Genomic DNA, 14,452 nt, shown 5'->3' on the forward strand with positions numbered 1-14,452 from the left:
GTATCATACTTGTAGGTATTTCAGATCCCCTCAGCTTGTTTTCTACATTTTTTTCCCTCTTTTGCTATCCATCAAACATCACTTTTGTGCAGCAAAAATAAACTTCTGTTCTCAAACATTAGCCAATATAATAATGTAAAGAAAGATGAACTGTAACTCAGATTGTGTTTACCATAATTTTCTGATAGAGTTACACAGACAGCGATGCAGTATCAATCAAAACTCAAGTCTCCCAAATTTAAAAACCTTCATAGTTGGGAAAATACTATAAACTGGTGCACTGTGGGATGAGTTTATACTTGGTAAATAAACACAATGTGACCTTAAAATATCCTCTCTTCATGGGATTTATACATAAATCCATACCAAATATTTAAAATGCTTTAGTCTTAAGCATATACACACTGATACACTTCTTCATTCATTAATAGTTTTATTCTGGGTAATCCACATAAGCAGTGTTTAGCACCAAAAAATAATGCTTGTTGTCAAGCTTTTTGTTTTTGTGTGCCTCATTTCGAACCTCAACTCTTTGAAGTTCCACTTTTTTCTGCATGTAGACATGCTTTTAAATCATGCAGAAAGGATATACCTACTATATTAAAATGGAATAGTTCCCAGTATACTCTCATGTACACCAAGTTCCTTGTTGATTTATAAAAGAAACGTGCCTAAATGTTATGTAAAAGGTTCAAATGTCCTGGATCTATTTGTGTGTATGGGCATGGAAAACACTCCTGTAGTAGAAAATCAGTGTAAGTCTGCGTGTGGGTGTGTGTGTGTGTGTTTAGGATGAAGGTTTGTCAGTCATGAAATGGTGTCAAGTCTAGGTGTTACTTCGGCTGAGAATTAGTTTCACTACAGTGTAGAAATAGGAGATGACTTGAAAACGCATCTTTTTTACATAACCGTTGTTTTTATTTAGGGTCCTTGTAGTCTCCCTCCCCTTGGGCATCCTCTTCCTTCCTCAGTGTTATTTCCTCCTCACTGTCTCTGCCTTAAGTTGGGGGTCAAGCATTGCTGCTCCTCCCGGAGCAACATGATTGTGCAGAAGTGTGTACATGCCTCCTGGGTCACTCTGCCTGTAAATGCTCGCCTATGGAAGTCTTCTGCCGTCTCATCTCCTTCTATGTGATAAACATTTTTGTGCTCCACACGCATGCTGGCCGCTCTGAGGCATTGGGCTCGAGGTGCAAATGTCAGCTCTGCTCAGCGTCACGGTTCTGTTTCCCACTCTTATCTTTACTTTGAGGCAATGAGTTGCCTAAGCAAGCTCACTACCAGCTTGCATGTGTTACTCATGCAAACAGATGGAACAAACAGATCCTTCCCTGTTTGCACCCAAAGACTTTGGACTGATCTAATTTCCCACATGAATGCTACAAATCATCCTCGCTAATGGTCCACAAACTGGGAGATGAATCTTCCTCTTTTACATTTACTTTGATTTGCAGTCAAAGTTTAAAAGTTTATATAAATACACTTATTACAAATAAGTGTATTTCTAATCTTAAAGCACAGTGATGAACAGCTTCTGTATTTGCGCTGCAGGTTGTTGCTCTTGCTCAGTATGAGTTTGACACGTTCAGCTTCTTGTATGCAAATCAGTGTAAAATGAACTCATGTAAAAGGCTAATTTGTTGCCCCCTGTGTGGCAGGATTGTTTTCTCCACAAACAACGCTATGCTTAAAGCTTCAGAGTGCAGGAGAAATTTGAAACAAAGAGGGCACAAATATTTTCTGGAGGCATGTGTGACCTAAATCATTAAATCTGACTACTTACATTTTCTTTTCATAAGGCTGTCCACCCATAAATTAATTTGTATGAAGAAGCAAGAAAACAACGATGTCCGCTTGGCCCTTAAATCTATGCCAGGTTTCAAAAGACATTGGCTTTGTGCCTTTATGTCCATGCTGTGCATGTCAGTGTCCATGACAGAACATTTTACATCTAATTTAAAGTTAAGACCATATATTTACATACACTGTGTCAAAAGTACAACAATAACTGTTTTTCCTCTGTGCCTGACAAGAAAGCAGTCTAAACATTTTCTTCGTTCAATGTCATTTAGAATGATTAAAATTATTTCTATTTCCTAATTCAAATTCTGAAGTTTACATACATTTACTTAACATTTTGTAAAACTGTTGTTTAAGCTGAATGTTGGGTCAAATGTTTTGGGTATCCTTTTACAAGGTCACCATGATAGTTTGCTGATTTTTATTTTTTTTATTTTTTTTTGACCCACTTGTTCAGGCCGAACTGACTGAGTCTGGTTTGTATGTTTCCTTGCCAACAGACTTTCTGAAACTCAGATCAGAGCTTTGCATCCACTCCAGAATATTGACGTTGTTGTCTGTCAGCCACTTTGTAGCTAACATGATGGTATATTTATGGATATCGTCCACTTGAAAGACCCACGTGTACCCAAGCTTTACATCTAGGCGGTTGTTGTTTCATTATGTCCACATAATATTTCTTTCCACATCATCCCATCTGTTTTGTGAAGTGTACCCTGTAGTTTGTATGCATGTTTTGGTTCTCTCTGGGTACTCCGAATTCCTCTCACTGTCCAAAAACATACCTGTGATGCCAATTGGTTGATCTAAATTGCAAGAGTGTGGATGCTTGCCTTTCCTGTGTGTCTGTGGCATGTGATGGATTGATGATCTATCCTTATGTCCTTCATTCACATTTTGTTTTATTACTATTTGCATATTAGGCTGGAGGATGCAAGAAAAAGAAATAAAGCACTAATAAAGTTTTTAACATTTTTTTTTTAATTTTACCAATTTTGATTAACTGGAATCTTAAGGCAGAAAATATTTTGTGTGGAGAGGAATTCTAAAAAGTTTAAATTAGAATCTGAAAGTAGGTGCCAAAGAAACACAGATCTATCATTTTTGTTTAATTTCTTAGGCCAATAGTTTTCGTTGGGCTTTTGCTCATGAGCAGCTGGCGTGGTGTCACGGACTCTGATGCGAGCAGATTGTGGAATCTCTTCCCTGTGGATCTTTGCTGAAGTAATAGCCTTTGTGCTGACTGTGCCCTGGCAAATCCAAAGCGATAAGTCGCGCCCACGTGTGGGATCCTTCTTCTCACAATGTCACAATACATTAGCGTACATGGGCTAAATATCTTCACATCTCTCTCCTGCGCTCTCCGTTTTCTGTTGTTTTTATTTGGCTTATTTCAGGTAGAAATGCCTGATGCAGTTCAGTGATTTTTGCCTCAATGTTTTTTCAAATGCAGTGTCTGCATCGTTTTATCCCAATGAGTTCAAATTCACCATATTTATTTATTCTTGTAGTTGGCTTGTACTTGGTTTCCAGCTGGGGCTAGAAGAGTGAGGAGGGCAGATACTGCTGAGTGTTGCAGTACAGGCTGTATGCCTGTTATCTTTCTGACTAATGGCCTGAGAGTACCTTCTTACTCTTTAGAGGCTGCATTTACTTAATCACCAGACAAGATAATGCCACTGTCACTGTGCTGACTCTGTCAGGGGGTGATGGGCCGTTCTGTTTGTTTGCATGTGGACCTGTGTTTAGGAGCATGCGTGTTATGTAAATACGCTATATTGAGATATAATCAACTAAGTTCTAGACAGCTGAATATTTGTGTGCAAGTGTAGAGACACTTTTTTGTTTTTTGTTTTTGTGCAGTCTGGGTTAAAAGTTTTTCACAGCTGCAATAAGTTTAGGAGATGTTGCCATCATTTAGAGACTGAAGTTTGTGCCCATTCTCCTTTATAAAATAAACAAAAACATCCATGGACACCAATGTTAAGTCTTGCCACAGCTATTGCACTGTATTGTCCTACCAGAATGCCAAACCATATCCTGATGTTGCTAATGCATTTCTCACGCCATGTTCATGATGATGTGCATTGCTACCTTTCCTCTACACACTCAGTTTTTTTCTTGCTCTTTTCCATTACATGGTTTATAGCCGATTTCTATAAATCACCCGAGCTGTGGATCTGTGTAGCTCCTCCAGGGTTGCAAAGGCCTTTTTGGATGATTCTCCAACAACGGTTTTGCTTGTCACGTTTTTAGCAGTTGTGCCTCTCGCATTATATTTTCAGATAATGGAGCAAACATTGCTGTGTGAGATTTCAAAGCTTCAGATATTATTTCATAACCTAACTCTGCTAAAATCATACTTTGGCTTGCATTTTGTGTTGTTTTTGCCCTTTAGGAGTTATTACTGGTCTGTCCTCATTAGTTTGCTTACTAATATTCCTCAAGAAACCAATACTAGATTCACAGAGAAGCTGTACTTTTCCTAAGAGCAAATTAAATGGGTTGCCTTCAAAGGCAATTGTTATAATGGATTCTACTCAGGGATATTTTTCAGGTAAACACAAATGTTTTTTGCCCTTCAAAAACAATGTTATAAGAGGACAGACTGTGTTCTTCGTAGCAGTGTACTGCATCCTGTTAGCCTCATAGTTATTCATCAGTATCAACAACAACCAACGCCTCTGGGTGACACTCAACACTGGGGCAATGGTGAATCAGCAACTGCCTGCCGGTCACATAACCAGCTACATCTTGTGTAAGGCAACTGGAGGAGACTAGATTGTGACTAATGAAATGAAATCCTGGCAGGCTGTTAGATGCAGAAGCATGCTGGTGAACACATGGCGCAGTTAAATTACAGAAACTTTGTAGCAGATGATACTTAAATTATGGAAAGGAAAGGGATTTGTTTTGGGTATGACGTCCGTAGTGCTCTACAGACATACTGAAAGATAAATACAGACTCTGATGTCGGTAGATAAAGAAAGACACAGGAAGTGACAGAATCGTTGAATGTAAAGAATAGAATAGAATTCAACTTTATTGTCATTGCACTGTTACAAGTACAAGCAACGAAATGTAGGGCTTGTGTATAAAGCTGCAGAATATGCTGTTGCAAAAGATTATTTTGGAGCAATAACTTATCAGTCCCTAAAAACATCCACACAGAGAAACAAAAATAAAGTATCGGTCTGGAAAATAATTGCACTTTATTATTTTAGACAGTTTAAATAAAAGCGTACCGCATATATGAGAGTTTACAAGCCAAACGAGGTTTTAAAAAGTTGTAGTTTTAAAAGTAATGCGAAAACAATTCCCTCATATATTTCAAAGTTTTATGTTTTTCTAATGATATGCCAGACACTCTGGCTGGCATTGCCTTCCAGTTCCATGAGGCATGAAGTAACACAGTGCTGCACCTTCCCCACCTGTTGCTGCTGCTGGACAGCTGGCATATAAAGACACTAACTTACAAGTCAGTCAAATTCTTTGATTTGAAAATCTTTTTGAAAGCCAGAACAGTCAGATTGGAGAAGCCCCATTCTTCACTCATACTGAGGTAACCTTGTTTTAGCCTTCCCACTGTCCAACAATATCTACGTAAGCTTAACAGATCTCTCTGAATTGCCGATAGGAGTGTCTGTGCAATTCTTTTGCTCTGGGTTGAAGCCAAATTTGTCCAGCGGCTTGGATTTGAACCCCTCTGCCCCGACCCTATTTGCTACACATCCACAATATATTCATAAATTCTTCAAATTGCTTTAAAACTTACAGCTGCATCACTTATTTAGAAAACACACACACATTTCTCACGTTTCATGTCTGAGTTTCAGTTCCCCCGCCTCCCATATGTAAAGATCTTACAATAATCCATGGGCACTAACCCAAACATCGACCTATTATTTCTGTTATATAAACAATCCAAAAAGCCTTCATAAAATCAGTCATCTCATTGCCTAAACAAAGCTCTAAAGCAGACAATGCTTAAAGTTTGAGCATTGAGACAAGCAGTCTTGAACAGATGGTTATCTGAGAAGCATTTTTTGTGACTTTTTGTTGTACTGTCTTGTTTTTTAGTTGTTTAAATGTGGCAAAAAGGAAATCTCATACACATCCTGCAGTAAATGTCTGGCTCTACATAAGTAAAGCACGTACACAAACAATGAACAGCTATCCATGGTTTCAGATCCACATTCATCTGGGAGCCATATGTAAATATTAACTCTTGATTTACATAGACATGAACTGATAGACCAGACTGTGTTAATGTACAACTGTCTAAATGCCATTTGTGCCATTACAGAATCTGTAATATGTGAATATTTGAGAACATGAGAGGAAGCCAAAGTTTTTAGTTTGTGGAAAGAAGTGTTATTCCCAAACGGAGGCTAACTGAGGAAAAAAAAACAACAAAAAGAAAACACCTAAAATTGAGGTACCGAGTGAGTCTTGAACTCTTTTGTCTCTCACATAGGTGTGGTTGAGATAAGGTTATTATTTGGAGTAAATTTTAATGTAATTTCTGTCTGCAAGATGCAAATATATTGCAGCAGTAAGCATTCTGGCTGCCGTTGTAAGACCTGTCACATTTCTTTCCCTGCAAAGACTTACCGAGTACCACAACCTCAAAGGGCTTATTCTCCTGCTCACCGGAGATCCTGCCTGTCCTCCAGGGGGAAAAAAGCACACTTTCACATTTGATAAGAGCTGTGTTAATGAGGAGGCTAAATCCTGCTGCTCTCACTTCCAAACATGACTGTCATGGCTCGGGCCAACAAAAGTGGGGAACAAAAGACATTAAAGAGTTCTGGAACAAAGCTAGAAAGCTTTTCAAGCCCATCAGTGAAATAGTGTTGATGAATTGACACATTTTAATGGTTTTCACATCACAGTTTCAATAGTAAGTCACTTCCGATGTGCTTTTTAATCTGTAAAAAGGGCAAGATATAAAGGAGACTGCCTAAAGGCCAGGGATATGACGCCGAAGCTGTTATAAACAGCAACATCAAGCATGAGGGGATAGTGCCTGACATCAGAGAGAGAGAGAGAGATTGTGTAAAGCACTAATCTTTGAAATATTATTCAAACTGATGCACCCTGCTAGACTTTCTCACCCCAGAGTTATTTTTGTTGAAAATTGAGGACGTAAGAATGTATAAATGAAACAAGTGTTTGACAAGGAGGTTAAAAGCCTGAAAAGCCCCCTCTTCCCTTTAACCTTAGTCAGTTTCTGGAGGAAGTTGCTGGAAGTGTCTCAGACAGTCACACATTTTCCAAATTTTTGCGCTAACTTTGTCAAAAGCAGACCATCCCTTCAGGTTTTACACTGTCCCAGAAAAAGAGAATTATCTCTTTATATTTAACATTTATTTTCAAAAATCAAAAACAATAAGTATTCTTCCTTCTGCTGATATAACGAAAGCTTGAGGATTATCCAAATTAAAATTTTAAAATTTTTGCTCCTGCTATTTAAATGTAGACATTCAGATTGGAAATCAATTTTAGTAGGGCTGCAAAATATATTGTGAATATTTTGCCATTGCAATATCAGCCTGCACAATACTGTAATTGCAAAAGACTTTTTGGGGTTCAGTAATTGTGGGCTAACATACCTTACCAGTTCTGGTAAGGTATATATTTGAGTGCTTTTTCTCTACATAGTTTATTTATTTTCTGTAACAAATGTATATTGTTATAGAATACGTAAGAAAAACAACAACAACAAAAAAATTATGCAGAGTATTTGTCGACTAGCACTGGAAGTTTAGCTCCCAGTGGAAAAACAAGCTGATAAAAGCTGGTTAGTTACTCCACCTGCCAGCCTTCATTGAGGTGCTTTTCATCTTGCTAACTTTAGTAACAGTTTTAACACAGTTACCTTAAGTGTGGCGCTACTTGTGGGCTTTGTTGTTTGTTTGTTTGATAGCCACAAATATTTCCTAGTGCCTGAAATGTTTTGGTTTTTTTTCCTCAAAGCCCAGGGCAAAGAAGCCTTTTCTCCAGCTTAAAGGCAGTGTGCAGCATCAGTTGAGGGATGGGGAAGGTTATAGTACCCTATAGTTGAAACCTCTGGATAAAACTTTAGTTCATATGGTATATATGAAGCAAAGTTTTATCCAGCAGTAAACTGGATTAAAGTATTGATGTTCCTGAAACTGTTCAACTCTGAGAAGTAAGATTAGTTTTTAAAGATGCATTGGACACATAAAATTTTTGTGGTTGATTTTCAACATTTTGTTACTTTATTCTGTATTGTGCTATATTCTGCACAATGTCTGTTTTTTCAATCATTAATTGTAACTTTTAAAGAACTGTAAGAAGATATGAAAAACATAATTCACAATATTTTTTTTCCAAGTATTTCTTCCACAAGCATTTAATTTTAATTCATGATTGCAGCATTGTCTGTGAAATAACAATTGCTAAAAAGAATTGTTTGCTATTATTATAAAGCGAAGACAAACTTATTATGGAGTTTAATATTTTTTCTGTAGCATTGTGCTAGGATAATATGGCTACCATCATCAACATAATGTACAGATCATTGCCCTGACTCTCAGGTTAGCTTCTTTAATCATTGTGCTTCCACTGACGTCTTTTGAAACACTTTTGTGAAAATACCAAACTTTGATTTTTCTTCACCCAGCAGCAGCATTTACACTGAAATAAATGCTGACACGCGTATCAGTGTGACATTGCAGAATTTTCACCAATAGTGTATTTATGGAAAAATAATAAAAAAAACTTTAACAACCGGTCAGAACTCATTTATAGCTAACCCACCTGAAAAATTTGCCAACTCCAGGCTCTAATCAATTTGAACTTTCTATATTTTCCATTTTTATCAATTGCAATACAGCTTAAAGCAGGCTGTTCTCTGATGAGCTGATTAACAGTGAGATAACATCTAAGGATGCTTGCTTTATACATAAGTGGGAGTTGCAAAGGGATAATAAAGCTAACATCTCACTCAAGAGAAACCCAGCTCTGCATGCTATTGTGTCGTTAAGGCCAGATCCAGAAGATAAACTAATCAGGTCAGCAAACACATGCCAGCGGGATTACAGACATACCTTTGATTTTATTTCCACTTATGAGGTCAGGTAAGTCTTGGCACAGTGAGAGCAGAGAAGGAATAGAAACAGGTAGAATGAGGGCCTTAAGGTCTTAGGCTTGACATGAATGCTGGCTAAAAGCCAGTCTTCCATCAAAGCAAAGCCATCTTCTTCACTGCCTTGCCCTGCAGTAACCCCCCCAACCCTTCTCTGTCTCCCCCCTCTCCTCTCTCTATGTCCTTGCAGAATGTGTCCTGGGGTAAGCAGTACTCCTATGCCCTCTTCAAAGCCATGAGCCACATGCTGTGCATTGGGTATGGCGCCCGGGCGCCCGTCAGCATGTCTGACCTGTGGATCACCATGCTGAGCATGATCGTGGGCGCCACGTGCTACGCTATGTTTGTGGGCCATGCTACAGCTCTAATCCAGTCACTGGATTCCTCACGCAGGCAGTACCAGGAGAAGGTAAGAGTCCTGCCATTGCATACTGGAAACATAATACTTTTAAAGTAGATTAGTCCTGCTTGATTTATATAATAGTAGATGTCTTAACAAATGGGTTACAGGGTGTAAGACCTAAGGTAAGACAGCAGAATTATACCAGGTATTAGTTTGATTGGTTGGCTTTCTTTGAATTACATAAGATCTTGCTCTATGGAGCAAAACTTAAATTAGCTTTACTCTCAGTTGCTCTCAGATTATAAAATCCAAGATGATGACCAGAAAAGTGGATTCCTCTCCCTCCACAGCAGATAAAAAGTAAGGTCGCTGGGGTCAGGATTGGACTTTAAAATAAGCAGCCTGTGAGAAGTTGCATTATGTTTTTCTTTCTTTTAATTTTCCCTATTACATAATTAGATTTTTTATTTTTTTTTCCCCGCATGGAGAGTGATTATTTCGCTTTACATCCAGCCACCATCTGTGATCATGCTGAGGGGCCTGGGCTTCTCCCAGAACAGCCGGCAATGACCGATATGCTCCTCAGTTTGCACTCGAGACGCTCAGTTTAACTTCCATATTCTCCGTTATGCAGCAGTAAACCCATTTACTGTGCTTTACATACGACTGTGTGCTGGTAGGGATTAACGTCCTCTAAGTTGTGTCATGCCGGGACACATGTATGATTAAAACAAAAAGCTGAACCTTCCCTTATGCTGCAGCAGTACTAATTCCAGTTTAGACAAGCTGAATTCTCCATAATGTATTCCATTTATTCAATTTTACATTGTTTTTGCCCGAACAATATTTTTTTGTTATTGCAGAAATTACATAAATTAAAAGTTAATTTTATACAGCTGTAGGAGCTGCAAATTTTAGAGCTTAGTAATTAAGGTACTATCACTGGTTTTATTGATTCTCAGCTATTTATGTTGCCACAAAGACTCTCCAGTCATTATGTATCATGCTATAAAATCTCCTCAGAAGACGAAAAGCTTAGTTGATTTTATATCCATTTAAGACAACATTTTGAGATACCCGATCGACATCTGTGAGATACTGCAGAATATGTAATTATAGGTGCTATAATTAGTTGATTGGTGAAGTCGATGTAAAGTTCCTTTGGTGTTCATTCAGTAATAAAAGCCACTTTGAGCCTTTCAACTTTTCTCTTGTGCTCATATATGGTAATTGAGCATTCCTAATGAGATTAGTATTTATCCTTAAAGGCCCGTAATTAATCAAATATCACAACTGACAAGTTTCTTTAAAAGAAGTACAGCAAAACACAATTAGACCTGACATATGTTCTTGTATAAGTCAGGATTTAGGTTAGTGAAAGTTTTCACGTGAAATTAAGTTCTTATTGCAGCTTCTTTCTCCTTTTTGTGTTTAGTTTGACCTGCAGCTCTTCAGCAATAGTTCAAACAGGACTTGCAACTGAAAACAAGGCTTGCTCTTCTCATATGAAATCAATCAGAAATGATAAACAAACCATTTAATGCAATTAGACACAAAACAGAACAATGCATTTGAAATGGTACAGTTTGTTGCATTATGATTTGGCACAATATGATATTACCTATAACAATCCAGTGTGTAATTTAGTACTGTACTATATGGTGTAATACAATTTTAATTTATGCAATACATTCTAAAACAATTGAACATAAAGAACTACACCATACATTCTACATGTTACAATATAACACAATAGGCTAATTTGAAAAGCCATATGATATGCTAAAAGGTGATACAATTTAATGCATTACAATGCAGTTTGATATAATACTGTGATACACTAAAATTGAGAAGTTGAAAACAATATACAGTGGTGTTACAATGTGATGTGAAACAACTGAATACTGTAAAATAAGTAAATATAATACAACTCAGATAAACTTTAGCTGTTTATTTTCTGCCAGTCCACTAACAGCTGACTCAAAGATTACATGTTGGTTTGTTGCGGGCTCATTGTGTTGGTTTGTGCTTTGGCACAAACAAAAAGAAAAAAGTTCAAGTGATGCACATTATCTGTCCCGTGGGAGGCTGTTACCATAATTCAGAGCAGCAGAGTCACCTTGGCTGTAACTATAACAGGACATGCTAAAGTACCAGTTCATTAATTTACACCTTGCTTATAAAAGCATTTAGATGATTTTAATTTATTCTAGCACGATGGGCTGACCTTGCCAGACGCTTTCGGTGTCGATGCAATCTAGAAAAAGCACTCATTGCATTTGGCACGGCTCCACAAAGCTGTTTAACATGCCACTTAAAACTTGTCATTACTGTATGATTGCAGGGCTTTTGCCAGAATCTTTCTGCTGCAGAATCACTCCTAAATGTATACTGAAGTTTAATCATAAAAGTAGAAAAAGAAAAAACTAAAAATGTGGATTTTGCATGTGCACATTTACTGTAATTAGGAAAATAATGTTAGGATTGCTTATAGACAGCTAGAGGCACACTACAAACATTCTTACAAACAGTTGCCCACAGAAAACAGGTCTGGAGGCTAAGGTTACTGAATTAGTGTCATTTCTCTTGCTCAGTGTGTGATGTGCATCTGCTTCACAGCCAATAGTCTTATTCTACTCCCCCCGCCCCCTTCCCTTTTTACCTTTCATTTCAGCAGCCCTCCAGGCATCGAACTCTTAGCTTTGAGGTCGTGAATATGTCTTGTTTGTGGGAGCAGAAACCCCAGTGTGTGGCCAGGTTCAGCCCCGGCTGATTTGCTGCATGGCTGTGCATATCAGTGAAGCAGGATGAGGAGCAGCAGGAATGAGTTCAGGGTGCTGAGCCTCTAGCCATTACATCTATCTCTGCCACAGCCGGGGAGGGGCTTAAAGGGGTTGGAGACATGGATGCAAAGATGGATGACGTGGGAGTTCTTGTTACAAGTAATTCAATGGTAGATGACATTTGTGGCAAGCATTTGTTGGGAAAATGTGACCCATATAGCCACTGTTTTTAAATGTTCTTTTGTGTTGGGTGAGGACAAAAAAGACTTAAAGGGGATGAAAAAGATGGAGTGAGCAGTTTTAGTGGCGAGTAATCAGAAACATTGTTGGAGGGGAGAGAAGGAAGTGAGGGAGTAAAGTATGCATGATATCAACACATTCCTGCTGTGATGCCTTGGTGCTGAATCACTGCAACCCAGAGGACATCTGTGTCATTCAGTTCAGGAGGACAGAAGACCTCTCTCTGTATAGCTGCTTCCTATATTTTGCACCAAGAAGATTCTTTTTAGCTACTTTAGGCACTAACTAAAAATACATATTACGATAGATTTTTTTTGTTTGTTTTTTTTAGGAAAAAAGATGGACTCTTGATTGAGGGATATGGGTAGTTTTAGTCAGATACTGGAACTTAACTTATAAATGCTATCAAAAAAAAAAGCTAGAATTTAAAATTAAATCTCCACAAGCAAGAATTTTGCATCTAATTTCTGATCTGATGTTTTTTTTTTTTTTTTTTTTTTTTTTTTTTATGGAAAGTTTTGGATTAACAAAGCTAATCAATTCTTCAAAAAGTAAACACTACGACATAGGAACAGCATTTAAGCTTTATTTACTAAACCTCCTATAGGTGGTGCTTGGATACCCCATGTGTGGGAAAGAAGGATTCCAGTCTTATTGTTTGAAGGAAAATCAACATTAGTGTGGAATTTTGCATTGTATTTTAGCAATTAGTGCAGGTAGCAGAGCTAGTACCAAAACATCAATGTACATTCTTAGAGAATGCTAGCATTTACCATAGATCAATATTTCCATAAAAAATATAAACACTTCTAAATCCTGCTAGCTCTTTAAGAAACGGAGGTTGCAAAGCAAAAGGATAACGCAAAGCAATTTTGGTGCAATATGCTCATCTGTCCTGTTATCTGTTGAAAGTGAAGCCTTTTCTCATTCTCTCTTGCAGTCTGAATGAACTGCAGACTCATAGCTGATACTGAAAATAGCTCACCAAATCTTTTTTTTGCTCAGTAACAACCCCTACTATGAAGAATGTAGTGCTTGATCTAGTGGTGCTTGCTGCTCATCAGTTTCTGCCCAGTAAAAGCTGACCAAGTTAAAAATCATCTCATTGTGGTCATCAGTTGATTTCCCATTTATGTTTACTGAAAGTACTATGTTAAGCAGCAGGCCATGTTGATAGTCCTCCGAGTTCTGCACTTTCACCTCACTCTGTGCCCCACCTTGACTAACTGAGTCAAAATGGCCTGCTTGAGTCACAGTGGACACTCTCCAGCATCAACTGTGTGAACTCAAAATAAATCAATTTCCCACAAACAAAACCCTGGCCCCTTATCACCTTTCTGCAGCTGGGAGAGGGAATCAATAAAGGGGGGCATTGTGACTCAAGTGTCTTCTCTCTCGCTGACAAAATTCATTTTGTGGGGCCGGTTGCCCGCACCGGTCAAAGAGCTTGCCACTGGCCTGAGCTACCAACCTCAGCTGCTGTCTGCTCTTCCCCACTGCTCTGCTATGATTACCCAGGGGAGTGTGAGAGAGGTTGTTTATTTTCAGCTGTCTGGGCTGCGGACTGGATGGGAAGATTGTGTCTGTCACAAATCTGTTGCGAAACTGATCAAAATAGATAGTTTCGTCTGCATCTTCGGCTTTCCCTTATTTCTTCTCCTTTTGATTTTCCGAGGCTTGAATGATAACTTTTTCACAGATTTAATAATTGAAAAAAGGCAAGAAAGGGGAGGATTGAAAGTTTCTCTTGTATTTTGCAATATGCTAATATTGTTATCCCATTTTTTGCAGTGCTTGCCTGGCTTTTTCCAGTGCTCTCCAAGGAACATTTTACAGCTTCTTCTTTTTTTGTCAAAAGAGTGTTTTTTGTTTTGTTGTGAACTTTTATGTAGGTTTTTCTACTGGTTTTGTGAAATTACTTGATTTGCTCCTAGTCTCAAAAACAGCCTCCTTGCTCTTTACTTCTTACAAAGAATTGTATTACATTTGAAGAAACCTATAGCTGTCCTAACGGCGACAAATAAAATTTTGATTTCACGTCATATTTGAGATTAATAAAAAAAAACAAAACACATTTTTGATGACTATTTATATATATATATATATAAACTTGTCGCATTTCCTCATGTAAATAAAAATCTGAAATGTTTAACTTGTGTTTGTCGTCCTACC

General features: G+C 38.0%; 1 protein-coding gene across 3 annotated transcripts in view; it reads left to right on the forward strand.

The window, feature by feature from the left end:
• The window catches only part of LOC122846762 (potassium/sodium hyperpolarization-activated cyclic nucleotide-gated channel 1), a 94,918-nt gene that overhangs the window by 58,082 nt on the left and 22,384 nt on the right, over nt 1-14,452 (forward strand). For all 3 annotated transcript variants that reach the window (XM_044143907.1, XM_044143908.1, XM_044143909.1), the window contains one exon: nt 9,105-9,323. In XM_044143907.1, coding sequence (XP_043999842.1) covers nt 9,105-9,323 — 219 coding nt within the window. The remainder of the gene's footprint in view (nt 1-9,104; nt 9,324-14,452) is intronic.

This window comes from Gambusia affinis, linkage group LG17 (assembly GCF_019740435.1).
Source record: "Gambusia affinis linkage group LG17, SWU_Gaff_1.0, whole genome shotgun sequence".
In the NCBI taxonomy this organism is placed as follows: Eukaryota; Metazoa; Chordata; class Actinopteri; order Cyprinodontiformes; family Poeciliidae; genus Gambusia; species Gambusia affinis.